This window comes from Glycine max, chromosome 3, assembly GCF_000004515.6.
Source record: "Glycine max cultivar Williams 82 chromosome 3, Glycine_max_v4.0, whole genome shotgun sequence".
Lineage (NCBI taxonomy): Eukaryota > Viridiplantae > Streptophyta > Magnoliopsida > Fabales > Fabaceae > Glycine > Glycine max.
Genome location: NC_016090.4, coordinates 41,784,334 through 41,805,350, shown reverse-complemented (window position 1 = coordinate 41,805,350; position 21,017 = coordinate 41,784,334). Strand labels below are relative to the sequence as shown.

The window sequence follows — 21,017 nt, the reverse complement described above, 5'->3', positions numbered from 1 at the left end:
TATGTGTAACGCTTAATTTGGCCGCTAGACATATAAAATTTGGTCCTGCATTCTTAGAATGCATCATTCAAATAAGGAGTAAATTAAGAGTGCACTATTTCTTAGGAAGAAATAACATGTTGACAAGTAACAAATAAGTAACTTTGCATGTATAGAGATCAATTAGGTTGAAAATGAGTTCAAATAAAAGATTTTATTGAAATTTCAAATTAAATGAGTTGTCCTGACTCTTGTTATTACATATTGTATTGAAATTTCATACTAATTTTGCATCATAAACACATAAAAAAATTAAGTTTTATAAATTTTACTTTTTTATTTAATGAATCTCATTCATAATTTTTCAAGTTTTAATAATTTTTAACCCATGATATAAAGAATATGTTAATAGCTTACTCTTCAACACAAATACAAGCTCGGAGGGTGACAATCGACATGACCTACATGAAGTGTTTAGTTGAGGAAAAAAATAAACAAGAAAAAAAATGAGAGGAATTATTTTTTTTTTTATTTTTTTCTTTCAATTCATTCTCTTTGCCATTCAAATTTCAAACTTTATCTCACATCTTTTATTTAAATTAATTTCTTTCCACCTGATCAATCAGAGCCTATCCTGATCAATTTGAATTAATCTTTTTTTTCAATGTGTGTCGAGATAAAAAAAAGAATATAAATATCTTTATAAAAATACTTTTACAAAAAGAAAAAAATGAAATAATTATTTTTGAAGTTAAAATTAGTTATGCATAAGTTAATTATAGAAACTTTTACGTATAACTTTTCAAAAAAATATTTTTAATTTATATATGAATTAATTTTTTTTATTATAATATTAGTATGAAGTTATTTTCTTGAAAATAATTATAAATTTTCGTGGGAAGCCTTAAGTGGATATAAAGTGGATATTTCCTCGCAACTTGCGTCTAACTGTTGGTATATATGAGCTAATTTTAACTTATAAAAAGTTTTTTTTCTATTATCTTCTCCTAAAATTGCTTTTAGATTTCTTAATAATAATAAGTTTATACAAACATGCTTGCGTAAGAAGGCCCGGTTTAAAGGCCCAGGCCAAAAGCCCCCTGACACTGCCGAGCAACAGTGAATTTGGCCACCATACCATACCATGAGCATAAGGGCGCGCGCGCGCAAAGGATTAGGGTTTCGAACGTAGCGATTTTGGAGCTTCCATTTCGATTTATACTTGCGCACGATCTGGTACTTTCGCTTCTCTTACTGTAGCTCTTAATAATGCACATTTTCGCAGGCTTTACTTTCTTTCTTTTTTATCTCGTAATCTTGCGAAAGAGATTGAAGAAAAGAAATCATATACAGTTAGTTTTATTGATTCTCCATGGGATTAACTAGGCTATTCTACGTAGCAAATCATTCTCATGTGAAATTTTATAGTAAAGGCTCTGTATTTCTTAGGGAGCAGTAACATTGTTATTCACATCTCAAATTAATTTAGATAATGACATATCTTAATCTCCAATTAAACCTAGTTAAGGAGGGAGGGCTTTGGAGTAAATGTATTGCTCTTTAGTTTTTACTTTTAATTTATCTGTCTCACTATATTATGTAATTTTTTTACGTATATTTTATATATAGTTCAGTTTCTTATTTCTTACTTTTGTTCCTTTTCCACCTTGTTCTCTGTGTACATTGTCCTCCGACAAATAGTTAAGCAACAATTTAAACTGGCCTCTATTTTCTGGGCAACTCTCTGGCATCTTAGTTAATTCATTTCTCAATAGATGTTTTTGTCTTTGATTGGCCTGTTTGAGCATTGTTATCCTCTTGATTTTTTGTTTCGAGTTCTCTCTTGCCTGTCTCTGTTACTTTTGTTGTTATGATATGATGATCCCTGGATTAAAAATCAACCATATTGCTACTCCTTGATCCATACCTCATGACACAGATTCAATCAAAATTCTTACTCTGCTATTCCATTTGGCCTCTCATATTGTTTTCCCCCCTTACCATATTTTCTATCTCTCTTCTATGAATGCTTCTGGCATCTGTGCTTCCTTCACAGTTCCCCTGCAAGTTTGCTTTTCTAGATGCAAAAAATGCCAGGGACAAAGCAGAGAGATACATCCCAAAATCCAGACTCACCAGAGGGGAACAGTGAGCCTGAGAAACCTACAGATTCTGATGAGCGAGTAGACTTTGATGGGGACAATGATCAAGAGGAGACAATGGAGGAAGAAGTTGAGTATGAAGAAGTAGAGGAGGAGGAAGAAGAGGAGGAGGAGGAGGAGGAAGAAGAAGAAGAAGAAGAGACTAAGCTCTCAGATAAGACAAGAGTGGCAGACACTAAGGATGAAGTTGAGAAAAAGAAGCATGCTGAGCTTCTTGCACTTCCACCTCATGGGTCTGAGGTTTACATTGGGGGCATTCCTCAAAATGTTTCTGAAGAAGATTTGAGGGTCTTCTGTCAATCTGTGGGAGAAGTTTCAGAGGTAAGATACATGAAATTCTTCTTTCCTTTTTTTCCCTTTTTTATGACTGCCTAAACTGATTAAACTTGTACAGGTTAGGATAATGAAGGGAAAAGAATCCGGTGAAGCAAAAGGTTATGCTTTTGTGACCTTCATGACAAAGGAATTGGCATCTAAGGCTATTGAGGAGCTGAACAACTCTGAATTTAAGGTATTTTGGTACATTTGTCATTGTTATTTTCTCTAATTTCTAGTTGTTACCTTGTTCATTGATTACATCATTTACTCCAGTGTCCCCATCTTTTAATATGTTTACCTTTTAGTTTTAAAGTATTTTATACTCTAGCCTGTAGTACTGTTATCTGAATTAAGTCAGTTTTTTTATTATTTTTTTTTCTGAGTTTCCAGGGAAAAAGAATAAAGTGCTCCACATCTCAAGTTAAGCACAAGTTGTTCATTGGTAATGTTCCTAAATATTGGACTGAAGGAGATATGAAAAAAGTTGTTGCTGAAATTGGCCCTGGAGTAATTTGTGTGGAACTGTTGAAGGTTTGTTGACATTATTTCGATTATATGTCGTATGGTTTGATTTTATATGGGTTAACACCTTTTTAAAGTTTGTTCTTGTTACCAAAACTATGAAGTGCATTGTGTGGGTAATTTGTGCCTTGACCTGACAAACTGTTTCATTGTTACAGGACCCACAGAATTCTAGCCGTAACCGGGGATATGCTTTTATAGAGTATTACAATCATGCTTGTGCAGAGTATTCAAGGCAGAAGATGTCAAACTCAAACTTTAAACTTGGCAGCAATGCTCCAACGGTGAGCTGGGCTGATCCAAGGAATTCTGAATCATCTGCAATCTCTCTGGTGATTTATTATATTTTTAATTAAATTTTATAAATAACTTACCTTAAAATTTTGTAGAAAAAACTATCTGTAGGCTGCCATATATGATATATGACTTACATTATGCTGAAGTATCAATCTAGATCATAGTTGTTGATAGGCTTGCATGGCTATAGTTTAGGATTTAGCCTAATGTGAAGATCATATTTTTCATCTGCAACCTCTTTGTGCGTTGTATAGCATAATGCAACTATTTGAATAATGGCTCATATTTTGTGAACAAGATATGATGTATTGATTACTATTCAAAATGACAACAATATGCAAATAAACATAAAAAATCTTATATGTAAGAAAGACTATATTTACATGAAAATAATGGGAGTGTCTATAGCCAGTGCTACTCCTATTTATAATTTTCATTTAGAATGCCTTTTCTCTTCTTTGTTAATCAAACTAGTAGTTTAGAGAAATTATATAAAATTAAATTAAATAAGACTGACGATAGACACCATTTATTCGTTTGTGCTCTCAACTGATTAATGTTATTTCATCTTCTCTTTCTATGTACTTTCTGATCACCACACAGTTTCTTTGTCTTTTTTTCCACTGGGTAAAACACTTACACCTTGATTTTTAGGATTAAAAGAAATATAAATAAAATTGATAGAGAATTTCAATTATTTAATGAGTAATTTTGCATTCTTAAAAATTTCAAAAGATTTTCAAATAATATCATAATAATTTTAATAAATTATTCTTTAGTTTAAAAAGGTCTCATTTATAGGCCTATATAAACATTGGGCTGGCTCTGGTCCTTGGTCAATCCTATAATTTTGAGTTATAACAGCTGCAAATGGACAATATAAAATAAAATATAATATCCAAAGGTACATTCAAAAGGCAAAGATCAACAGAGGCAATAAAAAGAGAATACAGTAAGCAAATGTTCTGAACCTGCAAGAGGACACCTCCGATCAACACTAGGAAATAGAACTTAAAGCAGTAGGATAGTCCATGCCAAAGGAAACCATCCAACCTTGCAATTAAACAGTGAGACAGCCCATCTTACACCATGCAACATACTTAGAATGACATTTATCAAATGGTGTGTCGTTAGTGCTAATTTCATCACTACTGCTTTGGTAAAATTGCAACTACCAATTGCCATTGAAGCTAAGGCAAAAATGGTCCAACCTATCCAATTTGTGTTTTTAAAATTTCAATACACAACTTAATACAAAGGGTAAATGACTATTTTGGTCCCTGAGAGTGTAAACTGGTGACAATTTACTCATGGAAAGAATAAAACTTCTAATTTAGTCCTTGAATGTGTACCAAATGTGACAATCACGTCCTGCCGTTAAGTTTTTGTGGGACTATTTTGTCATTAAGCTATAATGATCAATGACCAATTTGAAATTGAGTTGTAAAGTTCAGGGACCAATTTGTCATTAAGTTGTATGACAAGACGTAATTGTCACACTTTTTACACATTCAGGGACTAAATAAAATTTTCATTCTTTCAGAGACTAAATTATCATCGGTTTACTCATTCAGAGACCAAAATGGTCATTTACCCTAAAAAAAACCTGGTTAGGTATTTGGATTCTCCATTTTCTGTCTTTTATCGCAATACTGCTTGTACATCTTCTCTGCTATAGTATATTGCTATCTGTTTTTCACTAATGAGCAAGTGGTGCTTTTTTTATGAAAAGGGAGAGTTATAATAGGATGAGGGATCTTTATAAAAAAAATTAGTTACTCCTAATAAATTATTATTTATTGATTAATTAGTTACTCACGGAACAAATCCAAGAGATAGCGCCGAGATGCATGCTTTTTGCAGATGACATAGTCCTCCTTGGAGAGTCGAGGGAGGAGTTGAATGAGAGGTTGGAAACTTGGAGACGAGCTCTAGAAACACATGGCTTTCGCCTAAGCAGAAGTAAATCGGAGTATATGGAATGTAAGTTCAACAAAAGAAGGAGGGTTTCTAACTCAGAGGTGAAAATAGGAGACCATATTATCCCTCAAGTCACACGGTTTAAATATCTTGGGTCTGTAATACAGGATGATGGGGAAATTGAAGGGGATGTGAATCATCGCATTCAAGCAGGATGGATGAAATGGAGAAAAGCATCGGGGGTGTTATGTGATGCAAAGGTACCGATCAAGCTAAAGGGAAAGTTTTATCGGACTGCGGTAAGACCGGCGATTTTGTACGGAACAGAATGTTGGGCGGTCAAGAGCCAACATGAGAATAAAGTAGGTGTAGCGGAGATGAGGATGTTGCGGTGGATGTGTGGTAAGACTCGACAGGATAAAATTAGAAACGAAGCTATTAGAGAGAGGGTGGGAGTAGCGCCTATTGTAGAGAAGATGGTGGAAAATAGACTTAGGTGGTTTGGGCATGTAGAGAGAAGACCGGTAGACTCTGTAGTGAGGAGAGTAGACCAGATGGAGAGAAGACAAACAATTCGAGGCAGAGGAAGACCCAAAAAGACTATAAGAGAGGTTATCAAAAAGGATCTCGAAATTAATGGTTTGGATAGAAGTATGATACTGGATAGAACATTATGACGGAAGTTGATCCATGTAGCCGACCCCACCTAGTGGGATAAGGCGTTGTTGTTGTTGTTGTTGTTGTTGTACTGACTTTTTAAATTTTTTAAAATACTATTAGTAAGTAAAATTATTTTTGGGAGGGCTTAAAGCGAGGGTTTTATCTGTCCTAATAAACTTTGGTTATTGTATTTCATGTTATATAGTCTGTGCAGCTGTTGTGATTATGTGATTAACTTTCCTGCTGTTTTCCTCATGAAATTTGTTGAATTTTTACTTTAGTTATGCTTTATAGAAATGTGTATAACTGAGACTTAGTTCTTGTTACTAGGTAAAATCAGTGTATGTAAAGAACCTTCCAGAAAACATTACTCAGGATCGTCTCAAGGAGCTGTTTGAACATCATGGAAAGATCACAAAAGTGGTTCTCCCTTCTGCTAAATCGGGTCAAGAAAAGAGCAGATTTGGTTTTGTTCACTTTGCTGAAAGGTCAAGTGCCATGAAGGCTTTGAAGAACACAGAGAAATATGAAATTGATGGTAGTTTTTATTTCCCTTGATGAGTACCTTTTTCCAATATTTTTTCTTTGGTAATAGTGGACTGGACTGTTATATATGGTAAGCATTGTTGTTTCTGGGGATGGACAGGACAATTGCTGGAGTGTTCGCTAGCAAAGCCACAAGCAAATTCACAAAAACCAGCTTTACTTCCCACTTATCCACCTCATCTTGGTTATGGTATGGTTGGTGGTGCTATAGGTGCAGGATATGGTGCTGCTGGCTTTGCACAAGTAAGTTGCTCTTTGACTGGTAGAGTTCGACCTTTAGTTTTGCAGTATTCTAAAAAAACTGAGGGTTGGAGATTGGCCAGGAATATGCTTCCCATGAACTCACTGCTGCAACTGTGCTGTCTCACCTTGATAGGTTACAGGAGTGAGTTGCAGTTATTAATTGTAAAGCATGAAATTTTTTATCAATTTGGATGATGAATGCCTTGAACAGTCCCACTTAATTTTACTTGCCGTAAATTATCCCCAACTTTTCGTTTGCTTTTTCTTTAATTTAGTTGTAGATGGACTTGGGTTGCCCTCAACCCACGGAGAATCAGGTTAACATGATCTTCAATTTGTGGATTTAGGGTCTCTTGACAAGTTGAAACTTGTATTGATATCTACGTTAATTATATTATCATATGTATTGGTAATAGATATGAATCATAGTAGTCGGATTATTGTATGATTAATATCATTTGAACAATTGGTGCATGGAAAATTGTAACTGCTGTACCCAGCTGATATCAATCCGCTCTATGCTCACTAGCTTTTAGTCAAGAGTTTCATTTAAAGCAATGAAATGCACTCTTCTGTTGTTTTAGTAACACTGCAAATGTACTGCTCTATATTTTTTTTTTTATCGGCAAATGTTAGTTTTGTTAGTAGGAGGGATTGAACCCACAACTTTCCCCTCCTTTCTTTCTCCCTTAATCATCTAACCCACCTTATATCTCCTTGTACTGATCTATATGTCTCTTACTGATGTTGATATGCCTAAATGTACAGCCACTGATGTATGGTCCCGGACCAACCCCTGGTGGCATGGCAATGATGCCAATGATGTTATCAGATGGAAGGATTGCATACATAGTGTGAGTGTCATCATGATTTATCTTGTTTTAGATGTTCAACTCATTATTCCTATTCATGCATGGTAGCATGTTAGCCTTTTCCACATTAGTATAACAATTCACCATTGGCACCATCTACTGAGTTTGTTTCATTTCTTTTGTAATTTTGTGGGGTTATACCTATAGGCAACAGCCAGGGTTTCAACAGCCTGCCCCAGTATCCCGACATGGGAGGAGTGGTGGCAGTAGCTCCAGTGGTGGGAAATGCAGTAATGATGATAATCGCAATCGTGGGCATGGCCGCTATCATCCCTACTAACTTAATGGGCTTTAAGGAGCTAGCAAAACAAGGTTCGTTCCTGTTTGTTAGTGGTTTACCTCCTCCAATGCTGAATAAAGCTTTGTGGCTGAACGGATAAAAAATTCTGGATAACGAATCCAGGGGAATGAAATTACAATTGAATTCATGTATATTTGTTGAAATTCATACATATAATGCCGCCTTCCATTTTCTTCATTTTTCTGATATGCTATTTTGTGTCCATCAGGAATTGCACCTGAGGCCTAAAAGTGTTGACGATTCAAGGCACAGCGCCCAACTGATTAAGACAAACAGGGCGCTGCTGTGAATGCAGTTATGATTTTGTAATACATCTACCTAGGGCCAAGATTCAGTTAAGCATCTAAGTCAGGTTTTCGTATAATTTTACTTATCTTGTCCATCAATTTTTTGATCTCAAATTCTTAAAGAGACCACAGTGATCTATCTGAAGGACATGATAAATCTTACTAGATTGATGAAAAATTATGTAGAGGTGTTTCAGATGTTTAGCTTGCGGTTCATGTATTCATGTTTCTAACCGTCGTTCTAGAAGAATTGGAACGATGTTTGAATGAGTATTGGTGCCAGTGCAAAACAAACTCCTCTTGTCGAACCAGAAAAGTTGCATGCTGCGCTATTTTATCGTTAGAAGTAGAAGAACTATCTACGTTCAATTCAAGGAGTTTACTTTAATACTGTAATTCTTTTCAAAATAATAAAAAAAGTATAATACATTTTCATACACTCCATTTCAAAAGTTGCGGACTCGTGAAAGAGTTAAAAAAAAAAAAAAATTCAACACGTTAGGTTTGACTAAAAATTGAAAGTACCTGCTGAGGTAACGATGATACAAATTAATAGTCATTTGCTAAGTTTGTAATGCAGTATCATAGTACAATCCAATTTTTTCCATGCCGAGGCAATTGACAGTTTATACTTGTTAAATGCCGATACAATCTCTATTTTAGACTTTTTATGATTTGTACTAAAATACTTCTTGAATGTTCATAGAATTACTAAATGACTGTTAACTTGTGCCTTCAGGATTTTTAAAGATTTAGACAACTCTAATACATTAATTGAAATTATGTATTTTATAAAACACTTTATTTTTAAATGATAATAAATATATCAATAAAAATTATTAGTATTTTTTATTCTTAAATTTAATTTTTTATTGTAATATGGTACTTTATTTTTAAATAATAATAAATATATAAATGTACTGAATGAACTAATTAAGTATTGTAATTTTTTCAAATCGTTAAACTTCATTTCCAACTCAAATTAAATTCATGCGTCCCCTCAGAAACAATTTTGTGCAAAATGAAGACCAAAAAATATCTGAAAAACAACTAAAATTTAATTGGCAGATAAAATAAACACAAACGATTAATAGCAATAGTAACAATAAACAAAGGATCATACCCAAAATAATAATTAATAAATCTCTTTATTAGCATAAACTCTAATGTTCTGCATAAGCCCCGTTGTGTTGGGGCAAAAAAATCTTAAATATTTCAGGATCTGCAAAGACAAAATGGCCAAGGAAGCAAAGTCTTTTTCGCTTCCCTTTTACAGATGTCCATTCCTACATATATGGATCATGCCCAAGATAATAATCAATAAATCTCTAGATCAGTATAAACTCTAATGTCTTCTGCTGTGCTGGGCAAAAAATCTTAAAGTCCCAGGATCTGCAAAGACAACCAAGGAGGCAAATCTTTTCGGTTCCCTCTTACAGAGGTCCATTCCTTCACATGTAACTTCCATTTTATGCATATAGTAGCCTCCTACATGCAGACTGCAAACGTAGCAATGCTTCCAAATATTCACATGTTCTGCATTAGGACTTTAGGATGAATAAAAAATGCTGCATACAAACATAGATATCATGTTAGGCAATGCCGATCCACCGTTGACACGTAGAAGGAACAAACAATAAAGCAAATGAGGGAAGGGGGAAAACTCCACACATGGCAAGGTAGAGAGCAGTATTCTATAATCTCATGAAACATTTCAATCTGAATAGGAAAGTTTGATCTTCCCACTTTTCATTTGAAAACAAGATATATACATGACCAATCAACAGCTTGGTCCAATCAGCTTAACCACCCAAAAAAGGAAACCAGTCACAGAAAACTTTCAACAACACAATAACCATTCACCCATCAGACTGGTCCAGCACAAACTAGCCCTAGCCTAGACAAGGTTTGTCAATGCCAAGTGGCATGTTCTTTAAATTTTCAGGAATGCAGGCGTATATTTTCATCGACAATAAAAGTCGAAATGGTGCCCTTACTAATAGGTTTTCTAAGCCAGTCGAATTTATTTAAGTTGGCTCCTAATCAGATGAGAAGGAAATTTGTCTAAATTAATATTGAACTTTTAAAATTACAAATTCTAGTATGCAGACTTGACTTCGTTACTTCTCTCATTCTAACAATAAACTAGTGCTCTTAAATTACATGCAGGCACACAATTATGTTTTGCAGTTTAACCTGTAACTTTGATCCTTTCACATTTCCATAGCCAATGATAAAGAACATTTCACTGTAATCATACTGTTGAAATAGAAGACTTAGCAACATGATACTAAAAATCACAAACACTTTATATTGTACTTAAAACAATTCAATGTATAAGAGACAGTAAATGTAAAATAATACTTTAATTTGTACTTAAAACTGAAAATCGAGATGCTATTCATGCACATGTAACCACTGGAAAAATCCAGTTAAGATTTGCATATAACTTAGCACAGATAAGAATACATGCAACTGGATTAATTTGTAAGGGGCAAGCATTGCTAATCAAACAAAAACATTTAAGAACCTTAATGAAAAATTCAAAGATACATAAATTAATTAGTAAAGTATAAACTAGTAGCCCATAAATGTCTTGTTATGCTAGCTATAAAAGCATGGATACAACAGTTATACATAGTTAAAAGCTTAGGTGGAAAAAAAAGAAAAAGAAGCTCTACATAAATAGTGACAATACTGACTCTGTAAATGCTTACTTGTTTCACTAAAATTCTTCACATGCAAGCTGAAAAGTCCTTTGGTGGCTCAATCCAGATGTTCTCAAAAGGGTCGTGCTCTCCCCAGTCATGACACTGTTTACGGGGATAGTATCTATAGTCACCAAGAGAGAATGATATGCAACGCTTTCCATAGAAACGAACTTTGGAGAAGTAGACACTGTTCCTCATTATTCCAATGAGGTCAGTCCTTGAATGAGATGACAAAAAACTAGCAAAAAGAGTTACCCCATCTAGTGTTGTCATCTCTTCCCATTTCATTAATGTCTGATCTAACTTAAAAATAATGGGATTTTCACTACAGCATGTATAAATTACTAATATATCTCCTTCATGCTCTGCCATAAATTTTCCCTTCCACCAGTTTTTGGCAAAAAAGTTCTCTGGGCATTTGGGTGGAGGTACTGCCAGAACACTCCAAGTACATTCAACTGGATCAAACACACCAAGCCAACCTGTGAGGCTCAGACAATAAAATAGCCCATTACAAAACACAAGCTTATTCCAAATGCTACTGACAAAGGGCAAGCGGTTTTGGTAATTAACAGTGGTCCATTCTGTTGCCCCAGGATAACAAGTGCTAATAGCTACAACAGTAGGACTAACATGCTTAACAGTAAACAGAACACAGCCAGGTGATGTTGGAGCACAAGAGAAGGCCACAATCTGGTATGTCATCTCAAATCTTGGCAGTTTGATCAGCTCCCGAGTAAAGGGATTAAAGAAGAATACTCGGTGAGTTCTGGGCCGGTATAGCAATAACCAACCATCTTTTGTATAACAAACTCTAGATCCATTCAACTCTGGCAACTCGAAGGTGAGTGTCTTATGCTGCACAGGGTCATAGAATTCATAACAGTCACCGAATTTTGGAAAATACATAAGCCATGGTGATTGGTTTACTACACGTACATCACTGGCAACAGAATGCCATCTCTTGCAAACAGAAGAAGCCCGGATGTTATCCACTAGAATCAATCGGGACAAGATCGATTCTAAGAGTTCAGCAGGGAGATCAGCCCAGGATTGCAGCTCCAAATTTTCAGTTTTCACCTCAGCAACTGTTTTTCTTCTATTATCTGTGATTGCATCGCTTAACCTAAATAATAAGTATTAGAGATGCGCATACAAGATAAAAGTGAAACAAATTCAACAAATGAACTTATGCAACAAGATCGATAAAAGAGCCAGAATTTTGAAACTAGAAACAGTTTAGAAAAATATCAAATGAAGAACAGGTAAAAAATATACAGAACAAAGGCATAGACATCCAACCAACTTATATCTCTTCTCAAAACTTGTAAATTTCTCGGAGGCACAAAAGTTTCCAGGCTTATGTGATGACAAGTATATAATACCAGCATTATACAATATCATACTGTCACCATTAAGAACTCTAAAACTACCAATGATATGGATCTACAAGAGCATCCCACAACCCTCAACCCTAGAAATGGCTATTCAAAGAACCAGTCATGACGCACCAATTAAAGCTCCAAGACAAAGGACAACATATCAATAGCAAACTTCAAATACAGGAAATAAGTATGAAAGAAACATGAAAAATTCATCAAATTGGAAATGAGATAGCATACATGTAGTAATCATCACTTAAAAGTAAGCATAATATTATTATAGATAATTGAAATTAAACACAGCTATTTACAAGTTACAAATTCCAAATCTCAGCAATTCAAATTAAGTCAACCCATTATTCAACTCAATTGTCAAAATCCAATACTGATCCCATCCACAAACCCTAGAAAACATTATCAATCACAAACTAAGTCAATTAGGGCCACACAACTTATTTTCATTTTTGCGAAATTTAAACTCAATAGCAAAAACAGAACTAAAGAAAAACCAACACATCCTACAAATCCGTACTGATCCGGCATTAAAACCCTGTGGAAATGCTTCATGTCCCTAAAACTATGCAAATTATTTAAATAATAATAATAATAAGAGAGAGAGAAAAACATAGTTCAAATTGGGGCTAAGGATGAAGAGAACTTACAATTTCAACTTCCTCTTTCGCTTCCCCGACATTTTGCGAAGGCAATTGGATAATGAAGTTGCGTTTGAGAGGCTGAAGAACGGAGTTGCTTCCTACATTACACAAAAAGGGCACATGAACAACACGTGTGAATGGCTCACACTTGTACAAATATATACTAACGTGTGAACGCTTCCACGCCCGCCTCTACACCCATGTCCCATCATGGTATCTTGTGCTACATTTTTTTCACACCCGATGCTAACCCTGTAAGATTTTGTTCACTCTTGTCTTTATTTAATTCATTTCTTTCTTATTTTCCTACACTCAACTCACCACATCTAATCATTGGTTTTTTTTTTTTTAAGTTGAGGTTTGACTATAAATATATTATATTTTTTATTTAAACATATATTTGATTAACTATGGTATAATCATAAATTCAAACAGTTTATATATATATATATATATATATAATCAAATTCAGAAGAAAAAAATATATATAAAAGCACAATTTGACCCTCTATTTATAGTTTTGCAGCATGTGTTGATTGATTATCTTGAATTTTGTCTGATTTTATAATCTAAGTCTGAGTTAAATTAATGGTTGAAATCTATATACAAATGAATAAAAAAACAACATTCATTCCATTTAATGATTTAAATTATATATTTACTTGTAGTTATTATCGATCAAGATGATTAGAGTTTAATTAAAAAAGTTGTTACAATTCACATGACTTCTTTTGTTATTTATTTTAAATTATAATAAGCAAACAGGTAATAAAAAAGTTGTTACAATTCACATGTCTCTTTATCTTTAAATATTTTTATATAAATTTTAAATTATATCATCATTTATACTTAATTTTTTAAAAAATTTATTAAAAATATTAATAAAATATAAAATTACACGTGCATTATATAGACAAACTAGGTGGGTCCGTGCTCACTAGAGAGAGAGAGAGAGAGAGTAAATAAAAAGATGGAAAAAAATTCTAACAAAATAAAAACACATAATTCTTTGATTCTTAGAGGGGGAAGTCGCAGGGGGAGGGTTATGCAAGTATTGGGAATTTTCAACCAACAACAAAAATATCATTTTATTGTTAATGAAATCATGGGTGGTGCTAATAACAATATTGGTAATACCAATAGTAGTTTCCCTGTGCCATCAGTGGGTAAATTTGCAGAAGGAGGAAGAGGCCCACGGCCTTACACTAAACGGGCAAAATAATTATGAATGTCGCCCCAAAATTGTCTTCTTTTCAAGGTTTTGGAAGGAATACTTTGTTGAAAAGAAAAAAAGAATCTTCGTCTTGTTGCAAGCATGGAAAACACATTGAGAAGCTTGTAAATTGGACCAATAAACAAAGTCTACAATGATGCTTACACGATTCAAATAACAATATAACTCTTGCACATTGCAGTAGCACCCAAGCATAAGCTTGTTATGAACGAGGCTTGCTCTCATGTTTTTAATTTTCGTTTGATTTGATGCAGCATCAGCATAACCGTCACAATGCAAATCTTTAGTTTTCCATATTTTTCCCCTCCAATTAATTATAGAACACGAATCACTTGCGTAGCAACATTTGATTGTGTTATTGTAACTTGTGAGCTACCTTTTAGAAAGGAATGTGGGCATCAGAACTTGTTGTTTTGGATATGATATGATATTATTTTATTTTTATCGGCGGACATGCTATAATTAACCATCAGCGTCCTTTGAACTAGATAAAACCATACATTAAAAAATTTAGTTAACCAAAATGTGTTTGATATAAATCTTCTTAGTTTCACATCCAAAGTTCCATGTATATTTGACGGGCTTAACATTCTAATCTATGTCATATATAATGGGCTGTTTTTCAAAAAAAGAAGAAGAAGACATATATAATGATCATAACCCTTCGAGCTATATGTGATTCTAAAAATCATTTAAGGAATAAAGTTATGTCTATCCTACATACTATAATTTTTGGTTTAGTGATAAACAATAGATCCAAAGAATCTAAACGTAGATATTAAAAATCCCCATTGGATACAAGTTGTTACTCATGTGAATATAATTTGAATATGAATCAATTTATAACCAATTATAAACACAAATACCGTAATACTATACTCAAATTTTACCTGTTTTTATTCTTATACAAGCAAAAGAATGAAACCCGTTGGATGTAATTCAACTATCAACCATAGCTTTTCAACAGAAGCATCGCTTTTGGTTAAAAAGCATGCACATTGGTGGTTTGGCGCGCGTAAACAACTCAATCAAACTAAAGAAGCTAATGTCTTTTGAACTATATAATGACATAATGATGCAAGGAGACATCGATTGGCAACTTGAGCTAAACTAATATCATGAAATCGTGATATCAACATAACATCATAAACCCTTCGAAGGTGAAGTTCTCACTTCCTGGGCATGATTGAAATGTGTATTAAGATGAGGATTTTGATCTTTTAGATATGTAACATGATGTGAATTCAGCAAAAAAAAAAAATGTAACATGATGTAGTGTTGAAAATAAGAAACTTAAAATGACTAACATTTGTTCATATATACGTATGAATTTAATTCAACTATACTGATAATGTAAAAGTTTTTTTTTTTGTACTTTGTTATTCAATTATAATTTGGTATGTAGGGTAAGATTTTTTATTTATTTGTTTTTGTAATTTTTACTTTAAAATATGCATTTAAGATGATTTGTAATTAGTTAATACGTATGAATTTAAGATCATTTGTAAATAGAGTTTGATTTGACAAAAAAAAAATTAAAATTAAATAGAATTTAAATTTAGTCTAGACATTTTGAGTATTAATCTTTAATGAAAATTAAAGTTATATTTCTATAGTTAATGCTTAAAATTTTTTATTGCATATATTATTAGAGCAAAAATTTAATTTTAAATACAAAATAATACTAGAACTAAGAACGGTTGAAACACCAGAAGTATTTAAAATTTCTCTAATGTATAGTTGAAATGAGACATGATAGATAATTAGCTATCCTTCATGAATAAGCAAAGAAAGAGAAGGGAGGCTTTCTTTTTTTATTTTTCCCGAAGAGAAAGGATAATTTATTACATTCAACTATAATTGTTTCTAACTGTCAAAAATAAAATAAAAACTATAATTGCTTCTAGAAGCTAATTGGTGAAGATTAAGATGAAGCTTCCATCCTTATAGGAAACAGACAATGGCAGCTTTGGGTAATTGGGCCTAGAGAAATATCTAATTGTGTGTATGTGTATCTCAACGTGCTTTGACTCCGGTGACTCCAAAACCAAAAATAATTTGTCTTCTTAATTCGACCTAAATCGTAAGAATAGTGAAAACTTCTAGAAAGAAAGTAAAGCCAGGCTCGCTCAAGCTGTTTTGCTTGGCGTGACGGGAAATATTCAATGATGATAATTATAATATTTCTTTTTTCAATTTTTTTTATAATATTTTCATTTGCACCATTCATTCATAAAAATGAGTAAACTTGGATATTAGTAAGTAGTAATTGCATGTTTAGTTTTTAGGTAAAAAAATATTTTTAAGGGCAAAAGTAATTTTATTAAAGGATAAAGAGCATTACTTTTGATTTTATTTTATTTTTATTCATTAAATTTATATTAAAACGTGCATATAATATTTATAACTTCAATTCAAACAAACATGCACTAAGTTATGGGAGTAGATCTTTTACAATAGAAAAAAAATATTACCTTTTTAGTCTTTAATTTTTTTTTAAAATTATTTTTAGTTCTTGAACTTTTTCTTATTTATTTTTAGTTCTTTAATTTTTTTACTGATTTTTAGTCCTTAAAAAAACTATCCTTACTTTTTTTTCTTAAAAGAATTAAAATAAGAACGAAAAAAGGGCCAAGGAATAAAAATAAGAATGAAAACAAAGTTAAAAAACTAAAAAACAAAAAAATAAAAGACTAAAAACAAATTTTTTTAAAAAAAAGGTATAAAAATAACTTATACAGTATTATAACTTATAATTTCACCATTATTTTCTAAATCTTCCATTTTACAATAAAAAAATATTATATTGATAAAATATTATGTTTGATGAAATTAAGTAATATTGTGTATATTATTGCAAAAAAAAAAAGCATATTAATGTACTTGATGTACATGACAATTGTGAGTAGACATGACAATGAGACGGGGTGGGTACGTTTATTGTCTTCCCAATTCCTTGTTCCGACTTCCTAACATATTCCCCATACACATACTTGATACTCAACGGGTTTAAGTTTGTTGTCTTATACCCGTACCCGTTGGATATCGGGTATCCCCGACCCCGTCCCATACACGATTCAAATTAGAAAAATATTTTTTTTTGTAAAAAAATTATTAAAAATTTGATTTTAGAAAAAATAAATTGATTGTTAAACATTTATTTTTAACTACTTATATATTAATAAATTTATTATAGCGTGTGTCTACTAAAATAGTTAAGAAAATAATATTAAATTATGTGAAAATTCTAAAATAAAATTAACTAGTAATAAAAATTTTATGTCTTTTAATTAAATTATGCAAAAATTCTAAAGATTTTAAGTGGCAGGACGGGTTCGGGGTTGGGACGGGTTTAGTAATCTCATACCGGTACTCGACTTTTGATTATCGGGAAAAATCCGAACCCAAACTCATACCCAATCAACTCAAATATTACCCTAATTTCTTGCCATATCTAATTGTAAGAAGTATACAACTCCGTTACCGGTACGGTTCACTAGTTTCGAATTAAATCCATGCCAGATTGATGAAGTGACAAGCTATGCCTAACGGTCCAATTATTTTAGAAAATATATGTTGTTTTGTACAACAAAAATTATAATTTTACAATTTATAATATCTATACTTCTTCTATACAAATAATAAAAGAAATAATTTCATTTGGTGTCCAATTTTTATTAGACAGTTTTACTTAAATCACTTTTTTAAGTTTATCAAAATTTTCTTCTAATTAAATTTTCATTATTTTTATTTTTATTTTCACCTTTTTTTATTAATTATATTTAATTTCTGCTTTTTTCTTTTATTATTATTTTTAAAATTTAGAGAGATACAAAGTATCTCTTCCCCTGGTATAATATAATAATAATGTCAAAATTTATTTAATGAGTTCTGGTTGCTCAAATACTTTCTAGTTCTATCTTTATAAAGGTCATTCTTTATTCCCATAGTCGAAAAAATGCATAACGAGAAAAATAAAAACTAAAATTGAAAGAAAATGTTGGTATTTAAAAAGAGAAAAAAGACTATGTATTATCAATTTAAAAAAGTTTTACAAGTGTATTTATTAATAAAATCATTTAAAAATAGTTAATTTTAATATACTTATGATACAAATAATTTTAAACAAAATACTTCAAATATGATTTTTAAAATAATTAATGCAAACGTTATGGTTTTTTTAATGCAAAAGTTAATATTTTTTAATTATGATTGAATTATAGTATAAAAAATATTTATAATATTATGTTTTAAGAGAAAATAGGTTATGTATTGATAATGTAAAAAAGTTTTATATTATTATTGGATCACAATTCATCATATATGATTAATATATGATTAATTTGTTAAATTTTATGATAAATATTTTAAAAATAATAATGATAATAATAATTTGTGATTAAATAAAAATATCAAATTATTTATTCTCCTATAAAATATGTATATAAGGTAATCACATGTAATGTTGTGATTTCCATCAAGCTTTTTTTTTAATTATTTAATATTTACTCAGCAATATATAAATATGCGGATTTTGTAAATTTCTTTTTGGTCTATAATAATTCCGTACCATATAGCTTTTCTGTAAAAAATAATCCTCCGATCAAAGGGGAGAGAGAAACAAATATGTGTGTTAGATAAAATAAAATCTTAACGTAACATGTTCTCTCAGGTGTGTACATATCCATGTGAACATGTCCATCTTGTAAAGATACCTCAATGAATTAAAGAAACAAAATTTTGAATAACAATATATAAGTTTCATTTTTTTAATGATTATTTCTAATAAATAAAAAAATGCAAGCAACAGTTGTAAGCTTCCATCATCACATAACTAACCTAATTATTATGAACATTTTTAGATCACCCACGGGTAAACTCTTCTTCTTAGTTAACATCATTAAAAACGGAACATTATGTTGGACGAAGACGCCGAACCAACCAGCAAGCAATGAAGAGCAAGTTTCGACATCTCAATGAAATTCGTACTCATGTTATCAGTTCAAACTCGTTCCTATTTTGACAAACAATATCCAAATAGTTAAAAATAAATGTATAACAAATATTTTTTTAAAATCAAATTTTTAATATAATTTTTTTATAATTTTATTTTTACAAATCTATGCTGGGAGTGAAAATATTTGATACCCAACGGATACGGAAAAACAAATTTTAAGTAATTGGATATCAGAGACAAATACAAGTATATGTTAGGAACCAGGAAAGCAATACTTACCCCACTTCATTACCATGTCTAACCAAGCCGTTGGGCAGGCCATCAACAAACAACAACAATTTAAGGGTGGAGAAAGTAAAAAAAAAAAAAGGTGATTACCTTTAAAATATGCAAATAGTAAACCAAGGGCGAGTAAGCGTTTGGCTTCGCCATTGCTTTCGTGTACGTTTGACGAGGACAAAAAAGATGTTTGTCTTCCTCATGTTCTCTCTCTCGCTTTGGAAACTAGAAAGTTGAAAAGCTTTCATTCAATATTTTTTTATGAAATCATTTTTATTTTTTTTGTGCAGTCATTCATTTTTATTTAACACATTTACTCGTTTCGCACTAAAGCATAAGTAAAATAATTAGTTTATATCCTAATTAATAAAATTAATTAATACCATTTAGCTTTATTAATTTTATTAAAAAATATATTTTTTTGCTAATGAAGATAACTAGTTAATTTTATTTAATTTTATTAATCTTTTTTAAAAACTAATAATTTATATCCTAACTTTTTTCAATCGGACCCCAAAAAAATTTGTGATTTTAATTTGGTCAATAATAAATATTTTATCTCAAAGAATAGAGTAAAGTACACTCACATTATTTTTGTATGTGAATTGTGTGATGTGTCCTATACTCATTTGTTATTTGGCATTACGGACTTTTGTACACTTATTATAACGTCTTTAGCAATCGTACATATACTGAGGGACATTGGAATTTGCAAAAAAAAAAAAACAGACAAAGTGTGAATGTAATTTTTTCAATAAATTATATATAATATATGTATACGAATATTATTTTAATAAAATTAATTAAATATTATCTTAATACTTGTTTTTTACCACTCTCATTAAATTTGGAATTCAACTTATAATTATAATTTTGTAGTTTACCTTTTCCAATATCAAAATAGAAATCATGAAATATATTATTATATATATACATGTATTGTATTTATGTATTTTTATAATTTTCTATTCTAAAATATATTTCATAAATTAATTTTTAATAAATAATGAGAAATATTTTTTTTATTATACACACGTATAAAAGTACACATTAATTTCTTATATAATTAATTTTATTTAATAATAACATTTTTATAAACCAAGTTAAAAATTATACATTTATACGTATATTATCGTTATATTTATAAAAGTTAACAAATATAACAATCAATAATATATAAGAAAAATAACAATACATTTATGTATATATATACAAATTCTATATTAATAAATCCTTGATCTTAGTGCTATTAGGTTCAAGTAAGATCCCAAATTCAGAAAAAAAATATTATTAAAAAAATTCCATTAAAATTGACCGGTTAAAATTTAAAATAAAGATTAGTTATTAATAAAATTAATAATAATAATACTATATACTAATAATATAATAATAATAATATATTAAATAAAATTTACTAAAAATTAAAAAAAAAGATACAAGACTAATTTACTCTAAAAAAATATGCTGTTAACATCTTTAGTTTTAAAAAATGTTTTTTTTTCAAATAGTTTAAAAAAATGTTGTTAACATATGTTTTAAACTTTTTTTGTTTGAAAAAAAAAATCTACTTCATTTCGTTTAAAATAGGATAAAGAGTGCAACTTAGTATATGATCAAAGACACAAATACTAGCATAAGACAATGGTGTTCTTGCTAATGTAAGAGCAACAACATATCTATTAAACTTAAGA

The 21,017-nt window shown here is 30.9% G+C and overlaps 2 protein-coding genes across 6 annotated transcripts; one reads left to right on the top strand and one right to left on the bottom strand.

The window, feature by feature from the left end:
* Window positions 1-1,035: 1,035 nt before the first annotated feature.
* On the top strand, window positions 1,036-8,285 carry LOC100798476 (heterogeneous nuclear ribonucleoprotein Q). Of its 5 annotated transcripts, none has more exons than XM_006577015.4 (10): window positions 1,036-1,215; window positions 2,036-2,462; window positions 2,536-2,652; window positions 2,850-2,990; window positions 3,140-3,313; window positions 6,189-6,396; window positions 6,505-6,647; window positions 7,416-7,501; window positions 7,667-7,831; window positions 8,029-8,285. In XM_006577015.4, the coding sequence occupies exons 2-9, from the start codon at window positions 2,061-2,063 to the stop codon at window positions 7,797-7,799; spliced, it is 1,404 nt and encodes a 467-aa protein (XP_006577078.1). In that variant the 5' UTR covers window positions 1,036-1,215; window positions 2,036-2,060; the 3' UTR covers window positions 7,800-7,831; window positions 8,029-8,285. The 5 variants fall into 5 exon arrangements, with proteins under 5 accessions (XP_006577078.1, XP_006577079.1, XP_040870086.1 ...); XM_006577016.4 differs by having other exon boundaries at window positions 1,041-1,215; window positions 3,140-3,265; XM_041014152.1 differs by having other exon boundaries at window positions 1,041-1,215; window positions 1,681-2,462; window positions 3,140-3,265.
* A 951-nt stretch (window positions 8,286-9,236) lies between these two features.
* On the bottom strand, window positions 9,237-13,102 carry LOC100782045 (F-box/kelch-repeat protein At1g57790). The gene is made up of 3 exons (XM_006577014.4): window positions 12,863-13,102; window positions 10,825-11,944; window positions 9,237-9,675 (listed from the first exon to the last, which is right to left on the bottom strand). Exons 1-2 carry the CDS (start codon window positions 12,892-12,894, stop codon window positions 10,843-10,845), a joined length of 1,134 nt encoding a protein of 377 aa, XP_006577077.1. The 5' UTR covers window positions 12,895-13,102; the 3' UTR covers window positions 9,237-9,675; window positions 10,825-10,842.
* Window positions 13,103-21,017: the final 7,915 nt, after the last annotated feature.

What these genes read in the sequence shown, in the direction of transcription:
- LOC100798476 (XM_006577015.4), top strand. Translation starts at nt 2,061, where the DNA reads ATGCAAAAAATGCCAGGGACAAAGCAGAGAGATACATCCCAAAATCCA. An exon ending in CTGTGGGAGAAGTTTCAGAG is followed by an intron (nt 2,463 to 2,535) that starts GTAAGATACATG and finishes AAACTTGTACAG; the next exon opens with GTTAGGATAATGAAGGGAAA. An exon ending in AGAGAAATATGAAATTGATG is followed by an intron (nt 6,397 to 6,504) that starts GTAGTTTTTATT and finishes GGGGATGGACAG; the next exon opens with GACAATTGCTGGAGTGTTCG.
- LOC100782045 (XM_006577014.4), bottom strand. Translation starts at nt 12,894, where the DNA reads ATGTCGGGGAAGCGAAAGAGGAAGTTGAAATT. An exon ending in CGAAAGAGGAAGTTGAAATT is followed by an intron (nt 11,945 to 12,862) that starts GTAAGTTCTCTT and finishes CTTATTATTTAG; the next exon opens with GTTAAGCGATGCAATCACAG.